Source organism: Myotis lucifugus, unplaced genomic scaffold (genome assembly GCF_000147115.1).
Source record: "Myotis lucifugus unplaced genomic scaffold, Myoluc2.0 scaffold_41, whole genome shotgun sequence".
Lineage (NCBI taxonomy): Eukaryota > Metazoa > Chordata > Mammalia > Chiroptera > Vespertilionidae > Myotis > Myotis lucifugus.
This window is the reverse complement of record NW_005871089.1, coordinates 2,617,833-2,644,121: the sequence shown is the minus strand read 5'-3', so window position 1 is coordinate 2,644,121 and position 26,289 is coordinate 2,617,833. Positions and strand designations below refer to the sequence as shown.

General features: G+C 37.4%; 1 protein-coding gene and 1 non-coding gene across 2 annotated transcripts in view; both read left to right on the top strand.

Annotated features, from left to right (window-relative positions):
- The window catches only part of MYO9A (myosin IXA), a 395,533-nt gene that overhangs the window by 230,060 nt on the left and 139,184 nt on the right, over positions 1–26,289 (top strand). The window contains exon 16 of the mRNA XM_023753167.1: positions 13,110–13,185. Coding sequence (XP_023608935.1) covers positions 13,110–13,185 — 76 coding nt within the window. The remainder of the gene's footprint in view (positions 1–13,109; positions 13,186–26,289) is intronic.
- LOC111825836 lies at positions 18,639–18,767 on the top strand. The gene has a single exon (XR_002829032.1). It is a non-coding gene; the product is annotated as a small nucleolar RNA SNORA11 (small nucleolar RNA).

The window sequence follows — 26,289 nt, the reverse complement described above, 5'->3', positions numbered from 1 at the left end:
GTCACTATGACACACACTGACCACCAGGGGGCAGACGCTCAATGCTGGAGCTGCCCCCTGGTTGTCAGTGCACTCCCACAGGGGAGCTCTGCTCAGCCACAAGCCAGGCTGACAGCTGCCAGTACAGTAGTGGTGGTGGGAGCCTCTCCTGCTTCCTCAGCAGCACTAAGGATGTCTGACTGCAGCTTAGGCTTGCTCTCTGCTGGCAAGTGGACATCCCCCGAGGGCTGCCGGGCTGCCAGAGGGATGTCTGACTACCAGCTTAGGCCCAATCCCCCAAGGAGTGTGCCTAAGCCAGCAGGTGGTCATCCCCTGAGGGGTCCCAGACTGCGAGAGGGCACAGGCCAGGCTGAGGGACCCCCCCGAGTGCACAAATTTTTGTGCACCAGGCCTCTAGTATATATATAAAAGCTTAAATGACCTTTAGGACCGAAAGACCAGAACTACTGGTAGACCAGTCACTATGATGCACACTGACCACCAGGGAGCAGACGCTCAGTGCAGGAGCTGCCACAGTGCACTCCCACAGCCAAACTCCCCTGGTCCCTCCCCCGTCCCTCACCCTGTCCGGTGAATATAGAATTCAGAAATAATAAATGTATAAAACAAATGACTATACGTATTCTTAATTTCTTTTAAAAAGATATGTGACTATTTAAGGTAAAAATTATTTCATTGTTCTGGCGGTTTAAAATGTGTCTACAAATTCTTTGGTACACCTCCCTTCAAAAGGTTTGTGCTGTACTTAGTGACTCCCTTCTAACAAATGGAATGTGGAAGAAGTGACTTTGTGACCTTCAAGATTAAGGCATAAAAGGTATTGTGGCTCTTCCTCCTTTTTATTTCTGGTGCTCCAACCTTCCCTCTGCAGTGACTAATTCTCTGTGATTTAGCAGGGAGGAAATTAGAGGTTTGGGTAGAAATTGGGGTTCTTGGAAGTATGAGATGCGACCCCACTTCTTTAAAGGTCAGGAGCTCTGGAAAGAATAAGGCATAAGATGGCAGGAGGAAAAGAAAAAGGGTAGAATAGAACTTCATTTCAATTTGAACCCTTACTTTTGACCTTCAGTCTAGTCTCAGGACAATGCAGATGGTGATGTGTATGAAAAAGATGAAGGATCAAGTCAGAAAAGGGCTGTGTGTGGGCTTGATGCTCCTAACGACTCTCACCTTGCTGACTGTGGCTGCCTTAATGTCCAGGGCCTCAGGCTTTCGTTTAGTGTGGTTACACAAATGATTGAAATTTAAAGTATGTTGTTTGACCAAAATGGACAGTTATCAATAGAAAGTATCTGAGAAATTCTTATATATTTGGTAAATAAACAACATCCTATATAATAAGAGGATAATATGCAAATTGACCCTAACTGCGGAATGACCAGAATTACTGCTCAACCAGTCACTATGAGGCGCACTGACCACCTCTTGGTCCCTTTCCCCCGCCGGCAGGCTCCCATCACCTGATGGCGAATGGGGAACCGGGAGTGTGTGACGGGGGATGTAGGAGGTGCCAGGTCAAGGCACACACAGAGGATGACCTGCAGCGGGGTTGGGGCCGGGGAACGGCTGACATCTTGGTCCCTCCCCCGTGCAGCAGGCTTCGATTACCTGATGGTAAATGGGGACCTGGGGGTGGGTGGCAGCGGGGGACAGGGCTAGCTGCGGGCAGTGGGGGAAGTGGCCCTGATTGCCGGCCAGGCCTAGGGACCATACCCGTGAGCTAATTTCGTGCGCCGGGCCTCTAGTGTATAAATGAGTTAAAGAAAAATTCATAAGGGAAACATGAAAATCTTTTGATCTGAATAATAATGGAAACACACATTGCATCATGTGATATGCAACTAAAGAAGTGCTTAGAAGAAAATTTCTAGCTTTAAATATTTAGGAGAAATAAGATAAAAATATCATTAATGATGTAAGAAGCTAAAGCTACAACAAGAAGAGCAGATTAGACTCAAAACAAGTGGAAGGAAGTGAAAAAAGTTAAGAGCTAAAATCTGTGAATAGAAAGCAGGCCAACAGTGGAAACCAAAAGCTGGTGTTTTTTTTTGTTTTTTTTTTAAAGAACAATGAAATTGGTAAAGTTCAAGTCCAGCACTGTCCAATAGCACTTTCTGTGAAGATGGGAATGTTCTCCAACTATGTTGTCCAAAACTGTAGCTATTAGCTTACACGTGGCTGTCAAGTACCTGAAATTTTAAAAATTTTAAAAACTGAAGCTTTAATCAATTTAAATTTGAATGGCCACATATGGCTAATGGCTGCTGAATTGGACAGTGCTGTTCTTGCCATTCTGATCAAGAAACATGAGCAAAGAGCAAATACTATTACCTGGATTTAAAGTATTTACAGTTGCATATGGTACAGATCAAAAGGTTGAGGAGCAGTGGAATTGTGAACATTTATGCCAATAAATTCAACCTTGATGAAATGGACAAATTCATTCAGTGTCAACAAGTCATCTAAATGGACCCAAGGAAAAATAGAAAATCTTATTAGTCCTATATCTGTTAACGATATTGGATTCATAAGTAAGATTTTCACACAAAAACACAAAAGAGTTCAAACGCAGGTAGCTTCCATTGTGAATTTTGTTTAAGAAACGTCTAAGAAAAGAATAATATCAGTTCTCAACTCTTTCAGAAAACAGAAGGAACACTATACAAATCATATCATGAGGCCAAGTATTATTACTCAAATACCAAAATCAGACAAAAATATTATAGGAACTAATTTACAAACCAACATACCTCACAATGATAGATGTAAAAATCCTGAATAAGAGCACATTGAATTCAGGAATATGTAGAAAATAATATATGAAGACTAAGTGGAACTTATTCCTGGAATGAAAGTTTTGGGGTTTGATAATAGAAAATCAATATAACTCGCCATATTAACCATCTTTAAAAAATGCTTATCTTAGTAGATGTATAAAAAGAGTTTGTCATAATTCTATACCCAGTCCTATTATAAAACTTAGCAGCCTAGGAATAGAAAACAACTTGTTGTTGTTGTTAATCCTCACATGAGGATATTTTTCCATTGATTTTTTTAGAGAGAGTGGAAGGGAGAAAGGGAGGAGGAGATACAGACAGAGGGGGAGAGGAGAGAGAGAGAAACGTTGATGTGAGAGAGACACATCGGTTGGTTGCCTCCTGCACGCACCCCGGCCTTGGGCTGGTGATTGAACCCATGACCCTTCGGTGCGCAGGCTGACACTCTAACCACTGTGCAACACCAACCAGGGTAACGTTTTTATTATCCTCATCCGAGGATATGTTTTGATTTGACAGAGAGAGAGAGAGACAGAGAGACATTGTTTGCTTCCTGATTGGAGTTCAAACTCGCAAACTTTAGGTTCACGGGAGGATGATCAACCAACTGAGCTACCCATGTAGGGCAGCTTTTTCAACTTTACACATGAAAATTCTATAGCAGACTTTATACTTAATGGAGAAAGATGGAATGCTTCTCCCTGACATTTAGAACAAGATAAAGATGTTTGCTTTTACCACTCAACAATGTACTAAAGCAGGGGTTTTCAACCTGTGGGTCGCGACCCCTTTGGCAGTTGAACGACCCTTTCACAGGGGTCGCCTAAGACCATCCTGCATATCAGATAGTTACATTATGATTCATAACAGTAGCAACATTGCAGTTACGAAGTAGCAACGAAAATAATTTTATGGTTGGGTCACAACATGAGGAACTGTATTTAAAGGGCCAGAAGGTTGAGAACCACTGCTAAAGGTAACAAAAAGAAATAAAAGGTACATAGATTTAAAAGGAAGATGTAGACAGCATGACGTCTGTATAGAAAGTGCTAAGGGGTTTAAAAAATGCTCTTTGATTGCCGAAACCGGTTTGGCTCAGTGGATAGAGCGTCGGCCTGCGGACTGAAAGGTCCCAGGTTCGATTCTGGTCAAGGGCATGTACCTGGGTTGCGGGCACATCCCCAGTAGGAGATGTGCAGGAGGCAGCTGATCGATGTTTCTCTCTCATCGATATTTCTAACTCTCTATCTCTCTCCCTTCCTCTCTGTAAAAAATCAATAAAATATATTAAAAAAAACTCTTTGATCTAAAAAGTGAATTTAACAGTCAAAGGATACCAGGTAAATATGTGAAATTAAAATGTAATATACTAGAAAACAAAAAGCCGGAGAGACCAAGGTGGCGGCATAGGTAAACACCGGAGATTGCTGCCGCAAACAACCACTTCAAAAACACAACTAAAAGACGGAACGGACATCACCCAGAACCACAGGAAGGCTGGCTGAGGAGAAACTCTTCAACTAGAAGGAAAGAGAACAGCATACCGAGGCTCAGAGGAGGCGCAGTGTGGAAAATACAAAGGTACAGAGGTGCGCGCGCAAAGCGGGCTGGTGGCTGAGGGCGCAGTTGTCGTTTTCAATCAGGAGGGAGTCTCAGACTCTGAGCTCCAGATCCGGGCGAGTCTCTAGGGACTCAGACTCAAACGGGAGAGGCGGGATTGTCTGGCATCAGTTGGAACGTGAGGGCAGCTTTCTCTCCGAGGTTTGCAGCGGTTGCTGAGGTTCTGAGAAGCAGAGCCTCTGGGAACGGGACTGAGAGCAGCCATAACTGCTCCCTCCGCCCGCCCTGTAGATCCCTTGCGACCCGCCCCGCCCAAGCCCTGCGCAGAGCCATTTGCCGGATCGCCTCAGGCAAAGGCTAGATTAGCACCTCTCCAGAGGACAGAAGTTCTCCCACTGCAGATACAGGTGATTCTCACAGCCCGTCGGCCTGGTGGTCAAATCCCTCTAGTATTAACTACAACAATCAAGGCTTAACTAGAACAAGACTGCACACAAAGACCACAAGGGGGTGCACCAAGAAAGCATAAAAAATGCGGAGACAAAAAAACATAACAGAAATGGAGGATATAGAGCTAAAAAACGCAATTTTGAGGGCTTGCAATAATGTGCTAGAAGCTGCCAATAAACTTGATGAGAGCCTCACGAAATCTAATGAGACCCTCGATGCTGTGATAAAGAACCAACTAGAAATTAAGCATACACGGACTGAAATAAAGAATATTATACAGACACCCAATAGCAGACCAGAGGAGCGCAAGAATCAAGTCAAAGATTTGAAATGCAAAGAAGCAAAAAACACCCAACCGGAAAAGCAAAATGAAAAAAGAATACGAAGATAGTGTAAGGAGCCTCTGGGACAGCTTCAAGCGTACCAACATCCGAATTATAGGGGTGCCAGAAGATGAGAGACAGCAAGATATTGAAAACCTATTTGAAGAAATAATGACAGAAAACTTCCCCCACCTGGCGAAAGAAATGGACTTACAGGTCCAAGAAGCGCAGAGAACCCCAAACAAAAGGAATCCAAAGAGGACCACACCAAGACACATCATAATTAAAATGCCAAGAGCAAAAGACAAAGAGGGAATCTTAAAAGCAGCAAGAGAAAGAGACTCAATTACCTACAAGGGAATACCCATATGACTGTCAGCTGATTTCTCAACAGAAACTTTGCAGGCCAGAAGGGAATGGCAAGAAATATTCAAAGTGATGAATACCAAGAACCTACAGCCAAGATTCCTTTATCCAGCAAAGCTATCATTCAGAATTGAAGGTCAGATAAAGAGCTTCACAGATAAGGAAAAGCTAAAGGAGTTCATCACCACTAAACCAGTATTATACGAAATGCTGAAAGGTATCCTTTAAGAAGAGGAAGAAGAAAAAGGTAAAGATACAAATTATGAACAACAAACATGCATCTATCAACAAGTGAATCTAAGAATCAAGTGAATAAATAATTTGATGTACAGAATGAACTGGTGATTATAATGAATCAGGGACATAGAAAGGGAATGGACTGACTATTCTTGGGGGGGAAAGGGGATTGGGAGATGCGGGAAGAGCCTGGACAAAAATCGTGCACCTATGGATGAGGACAGTGGGTGGGGAGTGAGGGCGGAGGGTGGGGCGGGAACTGGGAGGAGGGGAGTTATGGGGGGGAAAAAAAGAGGAACAAATGTAATCTGAACAATAAAGATTTAATTTAAAAAAAATAAAACAAAAAAAAATGTAATATACTAACCATGAATACTTGGAAAGTGAAATTTATAAGTTCCATTTATACATCTATGGCTGCCAGCCTCCTAGATAGCCCCAGTTATCCCCATCTTCTGATATTTATAACTTTGTGTAATCTCCCACATTTTACTAGTGCTAGTCTGTGTGACCTATAGTACATGGCAGAAGTGATAGTATGTTGCTTCTGAAATTAAGTTATAAAGGACTACAATTTCCATCTTAGGTAATTTCTTCCTAGCTCTCTGTTCACTGTCCCTAAGAAGAGCAAATTGCCATTTATGAGTAGCCCTATTAGAAATCCCACTGAAGCCTCTAGTTAGGAGGCACTGAGGCTTGCCACCAACTACATGAGTGACCTTAGAAGCAGATCCTTTAGTTCTATTCCAGTCTTCAGATGACTGCAGCCTTGGCCGACAGTTTGAATACAACCTAATGAAATCTTGTCAGAACTACCCAGCTAAGCAGCTCTTGAAACCCGTTCCTCTAGAATCTTTGATATGATAACTGTTGTTTTAAAGTGCTAGGTTTTAGAGCAATTTAATATGCAACAGACAATAATATACCAAAACATGAAATACTTAGGGATAAATTTAATGAAATATGTATTAGACTGGTGTCCAACTGAAAGAAAATAAAAAATACCTAAATAGGTGAAGATAGGTACATGTTTTTGTTTTTATAAGATGTCAGTTCTCTCCCAAATGGATCTGTAGATTGACTACATAATCCTAATGAATATCAGAGCAGATTTTTGGAAGAAATTCATAAGCTGATAACTAAAATTTATATAGAAATATAGAATAGCTAGAATGACCAAATAATTTTGAAAAAGAACAAAACTGGAGACTTACACTATATGATTTCAACACTAAGATAATCATGACATTGTTCTCCGTGTAAGGATCAATAGAATCTGATCAATAGAATCACGTAAAGAATCCAGGAGTAGGTCTTACACATATATAGTCAATTGATTTTCCACAAAGGTGCTGAGGTAATTCAGTGGGGGTAAATTATATAGTCTTTTAAATAAATGGCATTGGAACAATTGGATATTTATATATTACAAGAGAACTTTGACTCCAATACATAAAAATTAACTCAAAATGGACTTTGTAAAGAGTAAAACTATTAAATTTGTAGAAAAAAACACCTGAGAGAAAATCTTTGCAATCTTGGGGCAGGCGAAGATTTCTTAGATGGGACAATAAAAGTATGAAAAAAATTGATAAATTGTAGTCCACTGAAATTGAAAACTTCAGCTTTTAAAAAGATATTAAAAAAACAAAAAGTATACCACAGCTGGGAAACAATATTTATAATACTGAAAACTGTTAATGGACTTGAAACAAAATTTTAAAAAAATAAATCCTGCAACAGTAAGACAAAAATAAGTAAAAAGTGGCCAGAGATTTGAATATACATTTCCAAAAAGAACATATATAAATGGTCCATAAACCCATGAAAAATTATCAGCTTCATTGGGAAATGCAAATTATAATCACAATGCTGATGAGGATGTGAAGCAATTGGAACACTTACAAACGCTATTGGCAATGTAAAATAGTACAGTTATTTTGGAAAACAGTTTGTCAGTTTTTAATAAAGATAAGCATGTATTTTCCATAAGGTCCATTAGTTTCAGTTTTAGGTAGGATCTTTTTTAAAGTCTCATAAGAAACCTTTACAAATGAAAATTAAGGGGAAAATGAGTTAAAAGAATAAAATAAATGGGAAATATGAAATAAAATACAAATGCTACTATTTAAAATTAATAAAAGATTAACCTCACCAATTAAAATTTCAAAATGGATTTTCAAAACGTTTAGTTGACTAATTATAAAATTCTTAAAATGATGAAAATGAAAGGCTGGACAAAGATATACCAGGCAGAGATGAATAGAAGCCATAAATAAATATAGTAATCTGAACAAATCTTTATAGTAGAACTTACGAAAAGATTTCATGGAGAAAGAAGCTGAACTAACTCACTAGAAAGTTTTGAGTTCTGATAAAGAAATTGGTAAATGTGTGTAAATCTAAATAAACAATCTATAAAACTTAGTAGTAATATCTAATTTGGTTGATTAATGGAAAGAAAACAAGGTGAAAATAAGTACTGGGTAGCATCATCTGTTACAGGGATGGTTTGACTAGAATCAAAGCATTAGAAAGTTCTTGTACTTTTTAGGAAAAGAAAAGAATTTAGATTTGAATTCATGAATATGTTAAAAATTCATAATCAAAGAGGCGAGTGTATATAACTTTATAAAATGAGAAAAAGAAATCAGAATATAAATAAATTCAGTGGAAATCTGGATAAAACTGTATAATAGGGTAAATACAAAGCATAAAATAAAAAGGCAGAAAAAATCCAGATATATCAGTAACGCTAATAAATTATTTTTTTATAATGTATATTTTAAATCCTCACCTGAGGTTATGTTTTTATTGATTTTAGAGAGAGAAACATCAATCTGTTGCCTCCTGCATGCACCCCTGACGGAATCGAACCTGAAGTTTTTTGGTGTATGGGACATGACTCCAACCAACTGAGCCACCTGGCCAGGGCAATAACAATAAATTAAAATGAACTAAACATTTAAAAAACAGATTATTCAGTTACAAAAAATAAAATAATATTTAGTTATAAGGTAAAATGCAAACCTAAAACATGAACATAAAATGATTAAAAATAAAATATTGGAATAAAATTGTATCAGAAAATTTATTCTTGCTCTCTTGTACATTTTCCCAGCTCCTTTAGACAACTTTTAAAAAATATATTTTTATTGATTTCAGAGAGGAAGGGAGAGAGATAGAGAGATTGAAACATCACTGATGAGAGAGAATCATTGATTGGCTGCCTCCTGCATGCCTCCTACTGTAGGGGATCAAGCCTGCAACCCGGGCAAGTGCCCTTGGCCGAAATCGAACCTGGGACCTTTTAGTCCACAGGCCAATGCTCTATCCACTGAGCCAAACCAGCTAGGGCTAGACAACTTTTGTTAAGATTCCTGTAATAATAATAAAAAAGATTTCTATTACTATGTAAATTAGTTTTGCCTTTTCTAAAAATTTTACAGAAATGGAATCATACAGTGTGTGTTCTTTGGTGTTCTGAAGTTATGCAACATAATGCTATACATATTCATCTGTGTTGTTTTATATCTCAGTAATTTGTTGCTGACTTATTCCATTGTGTGGAATATGTGTGTATACAAACACACACACACACGCACACACACACACATACAGTTGTATATACAATGTTGTGTTTATCATTCGTTTCTTGGTGGATAAGGGGGTTGTGTACTGCTTTGAGCTATTGTGAGGGATCCAGCTATTCAAACATTCTTGTTTGTGTCATTTGTATACATGTATTTTCATTCTTAGGAATGAAACTTATCAGTGCAGTTACTGTGTCATAACATAGACAGGTATTTAACATCATTAGGCACTATCAAACTTTTGGCACTTTAAGGATGTTGTTTCATTTTTTCCATACATTATTTGTGCTTATAAACTCCGATATTACCCTACTGTTATTCTTTCACATCTAATGCACCTTTTTTTTTTTTTTACACTGGTTGCTTATGATTTTCTATTTATCTTTTGAATTTTAGCAATTTGACTGTGGTGTCCCTAAATTATTATATTTATCCTGTTTGGGATTTGCTTCACCTTTTGGACTTGTGCTTCATTGTTTTTAATCAAATTTAGGAAATTTTTGGCCAATATTAAAATTTTTTTCTGATACAATTTTTCTTTTTCTTCTGAGATACCGATTTAGATGATCTTAGAATATTTGATATTATGACACATATTCCTCATACTCTGTTCATTATTTTCTATTTTTGTTCTTTTCTTCAGATTGGATAATTTTTATTTATCTGATTTCAAGTTCATTATGCTGTTTCAAGTCTTCTCTTAAACCCATGAAATGAATTTTTCATTTCATAAAATTTCAGTTTTTAGTTCCAGAATATTCATTTGGTTCTTGTTTAGTTTCCATTTCTTTCTGGAGACTTACTATCTGTTAACTCAATAAGATAATCTTCTAATTTAAGTCACTGAACATTATGATAGCTGTTTAAAGTACTTTTATGATAATTCCAACAAGTGATCAATTTCCGAGTGTGGTGCACTGAGCTTCATTTCCTAATCTGAGTCATCAGTTGCAAGTGTTCAGTATACTATTCTAGTTGCAAGTGTTCAGTATACTATTCTGTCTTTTTAATGTTTAAAATATTTAATAATTGATATTACATAATTACACAGAGGAAAATAAGGGAGTTATGCATAAAAGAACCACCCTAAAAGAAACACCCTATTTTGTTTGCAGGAAAAATACTCCCAAGAAAAAGTTCCCTGTGAGCAGTTAACAGAATAGAAGAATTTAAGAACATGAAGCCAATAAAGCAATAGCACACATTTGAGGATATAAAATATCAGTATGATAATGAAAATAGGTATTGAGATACTGAAACAAGCAGAGTTATAAAGCAACATCTGTATGAGCTCAAGAATTAGAGGAAAGAGTTGAAAATTGAATTACTAATATTGAGGAAAGGCTTGAGATGATTGTTTTAATATGCAGAAGAAAAGAATGGATATAGAGCATAGACAATGATAATCTGTTATAGGGAAATTAGTGTCCTTGACTTAGGAACTGAAGAAATGAAATTATTTTTCATTGAATTGTCTTAGCACCTTTATCAAAATTAAGTTGATCATAAATGTAAAGGTTTATTTCTGTACTCTCAGTTTCTTGCCATTGATATATTTGTTTATTGTTATGCTGGTACCATGTCTCAGTTACTGTTTCTTTGTTGTAAGTTTTGAATTCAAGGAGTGTGAGTCCTCCAACCATGTTCCTCATTTTCAATGTTGTTTTGGCTATTCTGGGTCTCTTGCATATACATATTAATTATAGGATCAGTGTATTTATTTCTGTAAAAAAGGCAGTTGGAATTTTAATAGAGATTGCATAGATCTGTAGATCCATTTGGGAAGCATTGCCATCTTAACATTATTAAGTTTTCTAGTCCATGAGCATGGATGGCATTCCATTTAATTAGATTAAATTTCTTTTAATGACGTTTGTCATTTTCATTATAGATATTTTATACTTTTTTTGTTAAATTTATTTCTTTTATGTTGATGTTATTAATGGAATTTCTTAATTTCATTTTTTGATTATTGTTATTGTATAGAAATACAATTTTGAATATTGATCTTATATCTTATTATTTTACTGACCTCATTTATTCTAATTTTTTGTGTGGATTAATTAGAATTTTCTACATAAAAGACTGTTATCTTGAATAGAGATACTTTCACTTCTTCTTATATGTCTTACCTATAGTAAATGTCTTTGTGTGGATAGGTTATAAAAATTGGTAGCCATATGCTTATAGAGTTTCAATGTTCATTGAATGATTTGAAGAAAAAACTTAAGAATATTGATAATCCTTAAGAAAGCAATTTGTCATCTTTGATTCTTAGTGTTTTTATATGTAAGATTAATTGATATTTAAAATCTATAGTTGAAACAGCATTTGACACTGTCCTGCACTAGAGATTGAGAGGTGTTGAGGATCTATCTAATACATAGTCACAAACCCAAACAGCCAACCAAAATGAGGAGACAGAGAAATAACCCCCAATGAAAGAACAAGCGAATGCTCCAGAAGAAGAGATAAATGAAGCAGAGATAAGAAATTTATCTGAAACAGAGTTCAGAGTAATGATGGTAAAGATGCTCAACAGCATGAGAAAAGATATAGTAACTATTAAAAAAGAACAGTCAGAAATAAAGAATGACATAGCACAAATAAAGAACACATTGGAAGGAATACAGAGCAGATTAGGGGAAGCTGATGATCAAATCAGTAAATTAGAAGACAGGGTTGAAAAAAACACTCAATCAGAGAACCAAAAAGCAAAAACAATTAAAAAACAGGAGGACAGCTTAAGAGAGCTGTGGGACAATGTGAAACGTAATAATATTAGAATAGTAGGTGTGCCAGAAGAGGCAGAAAGGGAGAAAGGAATAGAGAATGTGTTTGAAGAAGTAATGGCAAAAAACTTCCTTAACTTGGTGAAGGAAAAGTCACACAAGTTCAGGAGGCACAGAGAACCCCAAGCAAGAAGAACCCAACCAGGCCCACACCCAGACATGTCATAATTAAAATGCCAAAAATTAAAGACAAAGAATCTTAAAGGCAGCAATAGACAAGCAAACTGTTAACTACAAAGGAGCTCCCATAATGCTGACACCTGATTTCTCATCAGAAACTCTACAGGCCAGAAGGGAATGGCATGAAGTACTCAAGGTAATGGAAAACAAGGATCTGAGGCCAAGATTACTGTATCCAGCAAGGCTATCATTCAAAATAGATAGCCAAATAAAGAGCTTCCCAGGCAAAAAAAAAAAAAAAGGCTAAAGGAGTACATCACCAAGTCAGCATTACAAGAAATGGTAAAGGGACTGCTGTAATGAGAAGAAGAAAGAGAGAGAAAAACCTAGACATACAGAATTAAAATGGCAATAAATAAGTACCTATCAATAATTACCCTAAATGTAAATGGATTAAATGCTCCAATCAAAAGGCATAGGGTAGCAGAATGAATACAAAAACATGAACCAACTATATGCTGTTTACTAGAGACCCACGTCAGAACAAGACACACACAAGATGAGAGTGAAGGGATGGAAAAAAATTTTCCATGCAAATGGAAAAGAAAAAAAAGCTGGAGTAGCAATAGTCATATCCGACAAAATACACTAAAATCTATAGTTAATGTTAGCAATATACTTATTGCTGAAAAAATTGGGTTCATTGTTGGTTAAGTCAGATTTGTAAGTAACAGTCATGGGACTTGCTTCATATTATTATTTAGCTATTTCTGACATGTTTAGCAAATATTTACTATCAAAGTACATTCATTTCATTTTTCCTTGGAAATATTACTTCATGTTTAGTTTTTCTTAGCACTGATTTGAAAATTTTTGCTTTTTATATGCTAGGTGTAACCCGGAAAAATCCTAGGACACCTCTTTCTGATCTCCAGGGCATAAATACTTTAAATGAAAAAAACCAACAGTAAGTATGTTTGGCTTTTGTTTTCAAGGAAGTATAGAAAAAATAACTAGAATTCTTATACTTTTGTGGCTTTAAAAATATAAAGAAAATCAGGCCTAGTTTGCTTTATATTTTTTAACTCTTTTATAAATGATGTATTTTGTTACTAAGGTTAGAGTTAACAAAATTGCCTCTGGTAAAATGGTTGTACAATTAAAAACAAGTTTTCCCAGAATAATTTAAAATAACCACTTATGTTTTTATTTCTGAGACCCTTCTTGCATTTTATGTCTTTTGCAAATTTTAAGGGTTATTCTGCTGCTCTCTGTGGAGAAATCTTATTGGTAAGTAATAATTGAGTATGGTTTATATCAAACCATTGAATACCTTTTGTTGCTCAGTGTGATAATCAGAGCTTACTTTTTAACCATTTTTAATGAAGAATTCTTGAGTAAATTTTGAAAATAACAAGTATAATTTTCACAGTTTGTAAATAAAGTTACTTTGTTCTTTATACATGCTGTTTTCAAAAGATTGTACTTTATATGAGCACATTGTTCTATCACCTATTTTCTCTAAAATATGTATATTTAGTGTCTATCTAGAGTCTGCTTTCTACATTTTAAACATCATCAAGTAAATTGAGCTTCCTAGTAATAAGGATGTAGTTATAAAAGGTATCTTATTGTAGTTATAATTTTCATTTTCTTGCTTATTAATGATGCTGAATATATTTTTGTATAAAATGCCTGTTCTGCCCTAGCCGGTTTGGCTCAGTGGATAGAGTGTTGGCCTGTGGACTGAAGGGTCCCAGGTTCGATTTCGGCCAAGGGCACATGCCTGGGTTGCGGGCTTGATCCTCAGTAGGGCACGTGCAGGAGGCAGCCAATCAATGATTCTCTCTTATCATTGATGTTTCTATCTCTCTCTCTCTTTCTTCCTTCCTCTCTGAAATCAATAAAGAAGTATATATAATGCCTGTTCTTTGTTTGCACATATTCTTAAAAAGTTTTTAAAATAAATCTTATGTACTGATCCCACTTAAGTAACATGTTACAAATATATTCTCCCAATTTGTAGCGTAGCTGTTTACTTTTGTTGTTGTTGCTGTTAATCCTCACCTGAGCATATATTTTTTCCATTGATTTTTTAGACAGGGTGGAAGAGAGAAACAGAGAGAGATAGAGATAGATAGATAGAGCTGTCCTGTCATTAAAATTAAGGTATAACGTTATTGATCACTTTTCCTATTTTGCATTACTATATATTTTAATGTATATTGTCACTTCCCTGCTCAATAGCTTTTTTATAACTCTTTGTTGCTTGTTAAAAGAAGTCTAGATTCACTGGTCTCAAATGCTAGAGCTGTTACAGCCCAAGTAGCCAATCTCAACTCTATTTACCTTCAATGCCAACAAATTGAATGATTTACTATCTTTATAGTTATGCATCTTGTTTTCTTAATAGTGATACTTGACTAATGATGAGATTCACCACTATATTTTTGTGTTAAGTTTCACCCAAGAACAAATTAGATCTTTAATCTGTTGACCTGTGTACCTTCAATTCAGTCTATTGAGAGTACAGGTGTACATTGTGGGGTTGGTTCCAGACCATCGCAATAAAGCAAATATTATTGCAATAGAATGAGTCACATGAATTTTTGATCTCCCAGTGCATATAAAAGTTATATTTACACTATACTTAGTCTATTAAGTGTGCAGTTGTCGTATGTCTGAAAAAGCAATATACATGTCTTAATTTAAAGTTACTTTATTGCTAAAACATGCTAACCATCATCTGTGCCTTCAGCAAGTCATAGTATTTTTTGCTGATAGAGGGACTTACCGTTAATTTGTAATAAATGCAATATCTGCAAAGTGCAGTAAATCAAAGTGCAATAAAATGAGGTGTGCCTGTATTCTAACCCTGGTCATTAGAGATCTCTGAGTTAACGAACCTGTTTTGTTGATTTGGATTAAAAAAAGAGCCCAGCTGGTGTCACTCTGTGGTTGAGTGTCAACTTACGACCTATGAACCAGGAAGTCCTGGTTGGATTCCCTGTCAGGGCACATGCCTGGGTTGTGGGCTCAGTTCCTAGTGTGGGCATGCAGGAGGCAGCTGATCAATGAGTCTCTCTCATCATTGATGTTTCTATCTCTCCCTTTCCCTTCCTCTCTGAAATCATTAAAAATATACTTAGTCCTTGCCTGGTTTGGCTCAGTGGATAGAGCGTTGGCCTGTGGACTGAAGGATCCCAGGTTCGATTCCGGTCAAGGGCACATGCCCGGGTTGCGGGCTCAATCCCTAGAAGGAGGCAGCCAATCAATGATTCTCTCTCAACATTGATGTTTCTAATTCTTTCTCCCTCTTTCTTCCTCTCTGAAATCAATAAAAATATATTTAAAAAATATATATGTTTTAAAAAATAAAAGGTTACAGTGACTTACCCCATTTCCCAAAGCAATTTAATGCTTATAACTCTCTTAATTCCCAGCTTTTTTTTCTTTATACTTCAAATTTTGGATACCTGGAATGACCTATATGGACTTTTGTTTTTTATATATCAGTTGGGATAGTCTAATACAGTGGTTCTCAACCTTCTGGCCCTTTAAATACAGTTCCTCATATTGTGACCCAATCATAAAATTATTTTCATTGCTACTTCATAACTGTAATGTTGCTACTGTTATGAATCATAATGTAAATATCTGATATGCAGGATGGTCTTAGGCGACCGCTGTGAAAGGGTCGTTCGACCGCCAAAGGGGTCGCGACCCACAGGTTGAGAACCGCTGGTCTAATACTTAAGATTGATTGAGTTGGTCTGGACTCAAGCAATTAACTGAATTTAGGCACTCGTGGAATGATAAGTTAATTTTGTAAATATATGTATATAAATTTATATGAGACCCTTCTTCACGGGAAATTATATTACATCAGCTTGATTCTTTTCTGTTGTATACAATAAAGAAAGATATATGTGGCATTGAAGCAATGTTATCAGGAAAAGGTCAGCTAGCGTTCTTAACAAGAGGATTCTTCCAGATTGTATTTGTTATATTGGTGAATTTATTTTATACATATTTTAGAGAAAATAGGTGAGAAGAGGGAGAAGACAGGGTATTAGATACTTAGAAAATAAGATCAACTATGAAATCATTAGCTATGTCTATTAAGTGGGGTCTTTTGGATCTTTCCTATGTAATTCTCCTAATAAGTGACTCTTAAATGATAAAAGCGTGGACTGTCCAATTTGGTGGTGATCTAGGACTAAGAATTGATATAGTCTGTATAAAACCAATGAAATGTAAATAGTAAAACAGTTTTTAGTTAGTGCAAATATTCCTCAAGTGAGAGATAAAACTTTCATTAATGTTGAAAGGGCAATTGTTATTTTTGCTAAGAGAGTATAAACTGGAAACAAATGTCTTTATATCAAACTATGATTTGTGAAAAAGTACAGAGCCTCTGATTACATATCATAAAGCAAAGATTGTAAATGTACTAGGGGCACTGCTATAATGACTCTTATTATGAATAAAAAGACTGCACTAGTAGGCAAAGACACATATATTCCTAGGTGGAAATAGCTCTTGTAAGTGAATAGTTGCAGAGCAGAATGTGTGAAGACTAAAATATACCATCTTATATTGACAAAAACAATGCCTTTGGAAAGTTGTTATCTAGGAGGAAACAAAAGTGTGTGTCATCAGAATTTATTATCAACAAATACATAATGAATTTTGTACATTGTAGAAGTATATGGTAGGTTTTATAATTAAATGGTACCTATTGTACTACCATGCAAATCCCAAGCCATTAAGGAACAGGAATAACTCTCATTAAAGCTCTTAGGTTATGGCACCAATCTTTAGGACTTTGTCCTATATTGATATCCACATATTTGATGACTGAAATAGAATTATCCTGTAAAAGTTAACTGTAGCATGTTGTGCATCCTGATTTCTATTCTTAATACAACTAAAAACTCGCTGTCTAAAGCATTATTGATGTTGAAATTCAACTTTTCCTCTTGATCTGGACAAATGTGTATTATCTGAGATATTCTATTGTAAAATAACAATAATGAGAACGAAAGTAAGTACTTCTGATAAAGTTTTGTTAAAAACGTCAAATTATTAATATCATTGTTTTAGAAATCATATTTAACATTTATAAAGATGAGTGGATTTCAAAGTTCTATTAGAATTGATATGACTCGATGCCACATAAAATAGCTTGGAGTGATTTTTTTATGTTATAGCTAGATAAATCTCATTGATTTCTTCATGTCTTAGTATATATTTCGTTTACCATATTTTCTAGGAAAAATATAAAACTTGGATATTAGTGTAAATAGGTATATGTGATTATAAATCATATAATAATAGCAAATTACAAGTATGAAATAACACTTATATTTTACTATAAATTTAAAATGTTATGTATTGTGTAGTCATTTCAGAAGTCTTTTTTGCGTTTTTACATAGTTTGTTGGTCCTTTATTTGTTATAAAAATTACTGGCTGTTTTTACTCAGGCATAATTTGCTTGTTATATCCATTCCTAAACAGATAAATTAAGAAAAATACAACTTACAGTCCTGGCAGACCACTTGTTTATTTAACAAGTACTTAGTGCTGGGTAGAAACTAGAGAATCAATATTTTGTAAGATAGGTGTGATAAGTGACATGATCGAAGAAATAACACATAAAGGGACTGCTTAGTTTAATTTTTTTAAAAATATATTTTATTATTGATTTCAGAGAAGAAAGGAGAGGGAAAGAGAGATGGAAACATCAATGATGAGATAGAATTATTGATCAGCTGCCTACTGCATGCCCCACACTGGGGATTGAGCCTGCAACCTGGGTATGTGCCCTGAATGAGAATCGAACTGTGACCTCCTGGTTCATAGGTTGATGCTCAACCACTGACCTACGCCAGCCGGGCAGTTTAATTTTTTATGTTGATGGTGTTTGTAAAGAATTGGATGTGGGGGTAGATATATCAGAAAGGTTTTTTCAGAAAAATAATCTTTTAAACTATTCTCCAAGAGAAGAGTAAGAGTAAGCTCTCTGAAGAGAGCTGTGATGTACTCCAGGCAGAGGAGCAACCTGTATAAAGGTTCAGGGAATAAAAGGGGGGTGGGGTGGGAATTGAGGGAGGTGGGGAGAGAAAGAATGACACAAATAAAGAATTAAAAGAATGTGAATATGAAGTGAGAAGTGTTGAGATTTGACTCCAGAAAGAAAACTGTTATAGACTAGTTCATGTAGGGCAGTTATGATTAGAATTTAATGTTGTTAAGCAGGGGACTGACATTTCAGAAGAATCTTTCTGGTTGACTTATGTGAGAATGATTTGTAGATACAGGGAGACTAGTAGTTCCGGCAAGAAATGATGGTTTGGAATGGGTGATCGTGGTGGATATACATTGATGTGAACCTTTATTAAGAAGGAAAGTTAATTGGGTGTGAAGAGAGCAGAGTGCCTGAAGAATGGCTTCTCTGTGTACAACACATCCAACAGCAACTTGGGCTTACTCCTCATGGGTGGCAGAATACTATGGCCTTCCTGTGACATTACTCCCTATACATAAAAAAAGAAGGAAAGTTAAAAGGGCTGAGTTTGCTGAAAGAGGAATGGAATTGACTCCAGAGGAGCTGCAAGACCTAGTCATCACATATTGGCAGGAAGTGGAGAAGCCATTTGGGACTTGACAGTGGAGTCTTGGATCAAGCTCTTTCAAAAAATACATTCTGAGCTGGTGAGGCAATCTGCGGACAGAAAGGTCAGATATCACCTAGAGTGTCAATGCAGGAGAGAGAGAGCTACATAACCAGACACCCTGAGAGGAGCTGTCATAGGGAGACAAAGAAACAGCCTGCATACAAAAGAAAAGAAGGAATCACTAGAAAAGGAAGTAAATGAAATGGAGGCAAGCAATATGTCAGAGAAAGAATTCAGAGCAATGGTCATAAGGTCACTGAAAAGGATGGAAGACAAATTCAACAATATGTGTAAGAACCAACAGGAAATGAAGAAGAACAAAGAAGAAATGAAAAATGACATCGCTGCAATAAATAACTCAATAGAAAGCATCAACAGTAGACTAGAAGAAGCGGAGGACCACATCAGTGAGCTAGAAGACAACGTAGGAAAAAATACCCAAGCAGAGCAGCATCTAGAAAAAAAAACTTGCCCATACCGGTTTGGCTCAGTGGATAGAGCATCGGCCTGTGGACTGAAGGGTCCCAGGTTCGATTCCGGTCAAGGGCATGTACCTTGGTTGTGGGCACATCCCCAGTGGGGGGTGTGCAGGAGGCAGCTGATCGATGTTTCTCTCTCATCGATGTTTCTAACTCTCTATCCCTCTCCCTTTCTCTCTGTAAAAAAATCAATAAAATATATTAAAAAAAAAAAAACTTAACCAGGAGGCGAGCCTAAGGGAACTTTGGGACAACATTAAACAAAACAACATCTACATAATAGGGGTGCCAGAAGGAGAGGAAATTGAGCAAGGAATAGAAAACCTGTTTGAAGAAATAAAGACAGGAAACTTCCCTGATATTTGGAAGAAAAAACTCACACAAGTCCAAGAAGCTCAAAGAGTCCCAAACAAGATGAACCCCAAAAGACCAACACCAAGACACATTATAATTAAATTGGCAAACACCAACGACAAAGTAAGAATCCTAAAGGCTGCCAGAGAGAGAGAGAAAGTTACCTACAAAGGATCTCCCATCAGACTATCTACTGATTTCTCAACAGAAAAACATCAGGCCAGAAGGGAATGGAATAAAATATACAAAGTCATGCAAAGCAAGGGTCTGAATCGAAGAATACTGTACTCAGCAAGGCTATCAATTAAAATTGAGGGAGAAATCAGGAGCTTCACAGACAAAAAAAGGACTAAGGGAGTTTATTGTCACCAAACCAGCAATGCAAGAAATGCTAAAAGGTCTGCTATAAAAAGAAGAAATAGGAAGGGAAGAAGGAAGACAGGCATAAAGAATAAAAATGGCGACAAATACCTGTCCTATCTAATAATAGACAAACATGGTAATTAACCGTACCTTCGCTACCATCACCATTGGCTGATCAGCGTGATATGCAAATTAACCGCCAACAAAGATGGCTAATTTGCATACTGCAGGCAGGGCGGGACACCGGGAGCCGCCATCCAGGCCCCCGTGTGTGACCCCAGGAGCTGCTGGAAAGCCAGGCCGCATGCAAGGTGGCCCCCTGGGACCCAGGAGCCACCTTGGCTGCAGCCCGTGATCGTGATCGTGATCGGAAAGCCGGGTCGCAGGCAAGGCGGCCCCCCAGGTCCCAGAAGCCCATCGGCGAGGTTGCAGGCGAAGCAGCGATCAAGCTATGAGGGGGAGGGTGGGGGGCGGAAGGAGCTACAGGAGCAGCTCTGGTCAGAGTCTGAAGACTCCAGCCGGAGCAAGGAGCAAAGACTGAAGGCTCCAGCCACAGCGAAGACTGCATCCAGAGAGAAGATGGAAGGCGGTGGCCAGAGTGAAGGTCTGGGTCCCGGGTGCCAGAGGAAAACTAGTGCTGGCAGCCAGGGGAAAGAAGACCTATTGCACGAATCTTTGTGCAACGGCCCTCTAGTCAATAATAACTTTAAATGCAAATAGATTAAATGCCCCAATCAGAAGACATAGGGTAGCTGAGTGGATAAGAAAACATGACCCATATATCTGCTGTCTACAGGAAACCAATCTCAGAACAAAGGACTCACACAGACTGATGGTGAAGGGATGGAAAAAGGTTTTCAGGCTAATGGAAATGAAAAAAATGCTGGGGTAGCAATACTTATATCTGACAAATTAGACCTCAAAGTGAAGGCCATAACGAGATAAGGAAGGCCACTTCATAATACTAAAGGGAGCAATTCAACAAGAAGATAGAACTCTGGTAAACATACCAGTATATGCACCCAATACAGGAGCACCCAAATATATAAAAAAACTTTTGGAGGACATCAAGGGTGAGATTGACAGCAATAAAGTCATAGTAGGGGGCTTTAATACCCCACTAACACCATTGGACAAATCCTCTAAACAAAAAATCAGCAAAGAAACAGCAATCCTAAATGACTCACTAGATCAGATGGAATTGACATCTTCAGAACATTTCACCCCAAAGTCACAGAATATACATTCTTCCCAAGTGCACCTGGCTCATTTTCAAAGATAAATCACATATTGGGACACAGGCAAAGTCTCTTCAAATTCAAGATAGAAACCATATCAAGCATCTTCTCAGATCACAATAGCATAAAACTAGAAATCAACTACAACAAAAGCAATAAAAAAAAATCAAACACCTGGAGGCTAAATAGCATGCCATTAAACAATGATTGGGTTACCAAAGATATCAAAGAAGAAATAAAAAGCATCATGGCAACAAATGACAATGAAAACACAACAATCCAAAATCTATGGGACACAGTGAAAGCAGTCTTGAAAGGGAAGTTCATAGCTCTACAGGCCTATTTCAAAAAACAAGAAAATAAGGTAATAAATTTTCTAACCCTACAACTCAAAGAGTTAGAGAGCAACAAGAAAAGCCCAGAGTAAGCAGAAGGAAGGAAACAAAGATCAGAGTGGGGATAAACGACATAGAGATGAAAAAAAAACACAATACAAGCCCTGACCGGTTTGGCTCAGTGGATAGAGCGTCGGCCTACGGACTGAAGGGTCCTGGGTTTGATTCCAGCCAAGGGCATGTACCTTGGTTGTGGGCACATCCCCACTGGGGGGTTGTGCAGGACGCAGCTGATCGATGTTTCTCTCTCATCGATGTTTCTAACTCTCTATCCCTCTCCCTTTCTCTCTGTGCAAAATCAATAGTATATATTTAACAAAAGAATAAAACAATATAAAAGATCAACATAACCATAGAGCTGGGCTCTGTGAAACACTAAACAAGATTTATGAGCCTCTAGCCAGGCTCGCCTAGAAGCCAAGAGAGAGGCCCATATAAACAAAATCCGAAATGAAACTCTGTTCCAACAAATGGACAGCGAGATGAAATGGTCATATTCCTAGAAAAATACAAGCTCCCCAAACTCAAGAAGAATCAGAACACCTGTATCAAACCATTAACTTCTAAAGAAATTGAAACATTGATCAAAAATCTTCCAGCAAACAAAAGTCCTGGTCTGGACGGCTTTACAGGGGAGTTCTATCAAGCATTCAAAGAAGAACTAAAACCTGTCCTCCTCAGACTATTCCAAAAAATTCAAGAGGAAGGCACACTTCCAAGCTCTTTCTATGAAGCCAGCATTACCCTAATCCCAAAACCAGATAAAGGCACCACAAAAAAAGAGAACTACAGGCCTATATCCTTGATGAACATAGATGCTAAAATCCTCAACAAAATTCTAGCAAATCGGATTCAGCAATACATTAGAAAGATAATACACCATGACCAAGTGGGGTTTATTCCGGGGATGCAAGGATGGTACAATATCTGCAAATCAATAAATGTGATACATCACATAAACAAACTGAGAGACAAAAATCACAATCATGTCAATCGATGCAGAAAAAGCATTTGACAAAAATCCAACAACCTTCCTTGATAATAACTCTCAGCAAAATGGGAATAGAGGGATCATACCTCAACATAATAAAAGCCTTATATGACAAACCTACAGCCAACATCATACTCAATGGGCAAAAACTAAACTTATTTCCCCTAAAAACAGGAACAAGAAAAGGATGCCCACTTTCACCACTTCTGTTCGATATAGTACTGAAAGTGCTAGCCATATCGATCAGACAAGAAGAAGAAATAAAAGGCGTCCAAATTGGAAAAGAAGAAGTAAAACTGTCCTTATTCACCGATGACATGATACTATACATAGAAAACCCCAAAGACTCCATGCAAAAACTGCTAGACCTAATAAATGAATTTGGCAATGTAGCAGGATACAAAATTAACACCCAGAAATCTATGGCCTTTTAAAAATATATATATATTTTATTGATTTTTTTACAGAGAGGAAGGGAGAAGGAGAAGGATAGAGAGTTAGAAACATTGATGAGAGAGAAACATCGATTCAGCTGCTTCCTGCACACTCCCTACTGGGGATGTGCCCGCAACCAAGGTACATGCCCTTGACTGGACTTGAACCCGGGACCCTTCAGTCCACAGGCCGATGCTCTATCCCAGGGGTCCTCAAACTACGGCCTGCGGGCCACATGCAAATACAAATATTGTATTTGTTCCCGTTTTGTTTTTTTACTTCAAAATAAGATATGTGCAGTGTGCATAGGAATTTGTTCATAGTTTTTTTTAAAACTATAGTCCGGCCCTCCAATGGTGTGAGGGACAGTGAACTGGCCCCCTGTTTAAAAAGTTTGAGGACCCCTGCTCTATCCCCTGAGCCAAACCGGTCAGGGCTCTATGGCCTTTTTCTACACCAATAATGAACTTACAGAAAGAGAAGCAAAAAAAAAAAAAAATCCCATTTACCATTGCACCAAAAAAAAAATTAAGATACCTAGGAATAAACTTAACTAAGGATGTAAAATATCTGTACTCTGAAAACTACAGGACATTGAAAAAAGAGATAGAGGAAGACATAAACAAATGCAAGAACATACCATGTTCTTGGATTGGTAAAATCAACATCATTAAAATGTCCATACTACCCAAAGCAATCTGCAGATTCAATGCAATCCCCATTAAAATACCAAAAGCATATTTCAAAGATCTAGAACAAACTCTCCAAAAATTTATCTGGAATAAAATACCTCAAATAGCCACAGCAATACTGAGAAAGAAGAACAAAGTTGGGAGGATCACAATACCAGACATCAAGCTATATTACCAAGCCATGGTTCTCAAAACTGCCCGTAATTGGCACAAGAATAGACATATAGACCAGTGGAACAACAGAGAACCCAGAAATTGACCCAAGCCATTATGCTCAATTAATATTTGACAAAGGAGGCAAGAGCATACAGTGGAGTCAAGACAGTCTCTTCAGTAAATGGTGTTGGGAAAATTGGCCAGAAACATGCAAAAAAATGTTGTGATGAATGTTGTGATAAGGGTGCACATATCTTATCAAATTACTGTTTTCATTTTCTTTGGATAAAAACTCAGGAGTGAAATTGCTCAATCATATGATAGTTCTATTTTTAATTTTTTTAGGAACACTACTGGTTTTTTTTATAGTGGTTACACCCATTTATATCCCCACCAACAGTGTACAAGGTTTCCTTTTTCTCTACATCCTTGCCTATCGTTCTCCTAGTAATATCCCTGTTGGTTTTTAAAGGCCAATATGTTGGGAGCTCATCTCTCCAGTGCAGGTTCCAAGGGTTGGGATGACAGATGTGGGGCACAGTCCACTATCTCTTTAGGGAGGAACTCCATGTTTATGAGATTCCTTCCCACTGTGTTTTGCTATGCTGGGTGTGGGTTTTTGGGCAGACCATGTCTCTGTCATCCCTTTCAGTGTCAATGTGGTCCTTTTATCCTTTATTGTAGAGGATCTGATCATTTAGTTGTAAGGTCTTTTTCAGGGAGAATTGTTCCATATGTAGCTGTAGATTTGTTGTGTCTGTGAGATGAAGTGAGTTCAGGATCTTCTTATGCTGCCAACTTGAACTGCCTCCTAATTCCTTCTCTTTTCAATGTGACCTCACCTTTACCTTTTGCTATGCTTAATGTCCCTGACTTCTGCTGAGATCCTATGCTTCTAGCTTCTCTATAAATTAAAATTTCCATCTTTTATAGGTATGAGGAAGGGAATGTTACTTAACTATATAGGGTAAGGGCTTAGCTTTATTTATTTTAAATAATTCTTTAAAAAATGTTTTTATTGATTTTTTTAGATAAAGAGGAAGGGAGAGGGATAGAGAAATAGAGACAACATTGATCAGCTTCTCCTGCACACCCGCTATAGGGAATCGAGCCCACAGCCCGGGCATATGCCCTGACCGGGAATCAAACCGGGGGTTGATGGTGCCAGGGCTGACCAGCAGACCCTGAGCAATGGGTGAATGATTACTGTGACACATGTTTATGTGAAAGAGTGGGCTAAAGGATTGCCTGGCTATAGAAACCAAACAGCCCCGTTTGCCTGCCTTCTTAGGCTTTTATTGTAACAACAGCTTGAACTAAAATTAACTATTAGATACTATCAGTAGGGTAAGTTCATGAGTTGATGCTCAACCACTGAGCCACACCAGCTGGGCAGGGGTTAGCATATTTTAAATACTTTCAATAAAATGTTTATTTTAAATATTTTCTTAGTTTTGACCTCACTCAGCACCACCATTGCAGTGGTACCAGTTATCTCTAATACCTGAACCTTTCCAGAATTCTCAGTGAAATCCACATGCATTTTGTTGTGTTAGTCTCTCTCATACTCCCAACCCTAGCTTCTATACACACACACACACACACACACACACACACACACACATATACGTATATACAGTGTGTGTGTGTGTGTGTGTGTGTGTGTGTGTGTGTGTGTGTGTGTATGTCTCCTCAATCACACATACACATATATGCCCTCTTTTCCTATGATTCCCATATACTGAGGTTGATGCTCAAGGATTGAGCCATGCTGGCTGGGCTGCTCTTTGTGTTTTACATAGTCTTTCTTCCTACTCTTTTTCTTGTAAATTTATGACATTTTTATTTATCATTTTAGTGGTATTTCAGCTTGGGGGCTTAGTATGCCCCAATTGAGTTTAGTATGCCATGGAGGCTTATTACAGGTTTCCCTTAAGTAGAGACTAAGTAGTTTATTTAAGGATGGTATCCTAAAGAGCAGGGATGGTGCCAGGGCCAGCAGACCCTGAGCAATGGGTGAATGATTACTGTGACACATGTTTATGTGAAAGAGAGGGCTAAAGGATTGCCTGGCTATAGAAACCAAACAGCCCCGTTTGCCTGCCTCCTTCGGCTTTTATTGTAACAACAGCTTGAACTAAAATTAACTATTAGATACTATCAGTAGGGTAAGTATCCTTGAGAAGATACATGTGTCTGCAGTTTCCTTTAAGCAAGGACGTCTGAAGACTAAGCAGAAAGATTCCAGTAAACACTCGGGGGCTTGTACTTGTTTGGAAAAGTCAA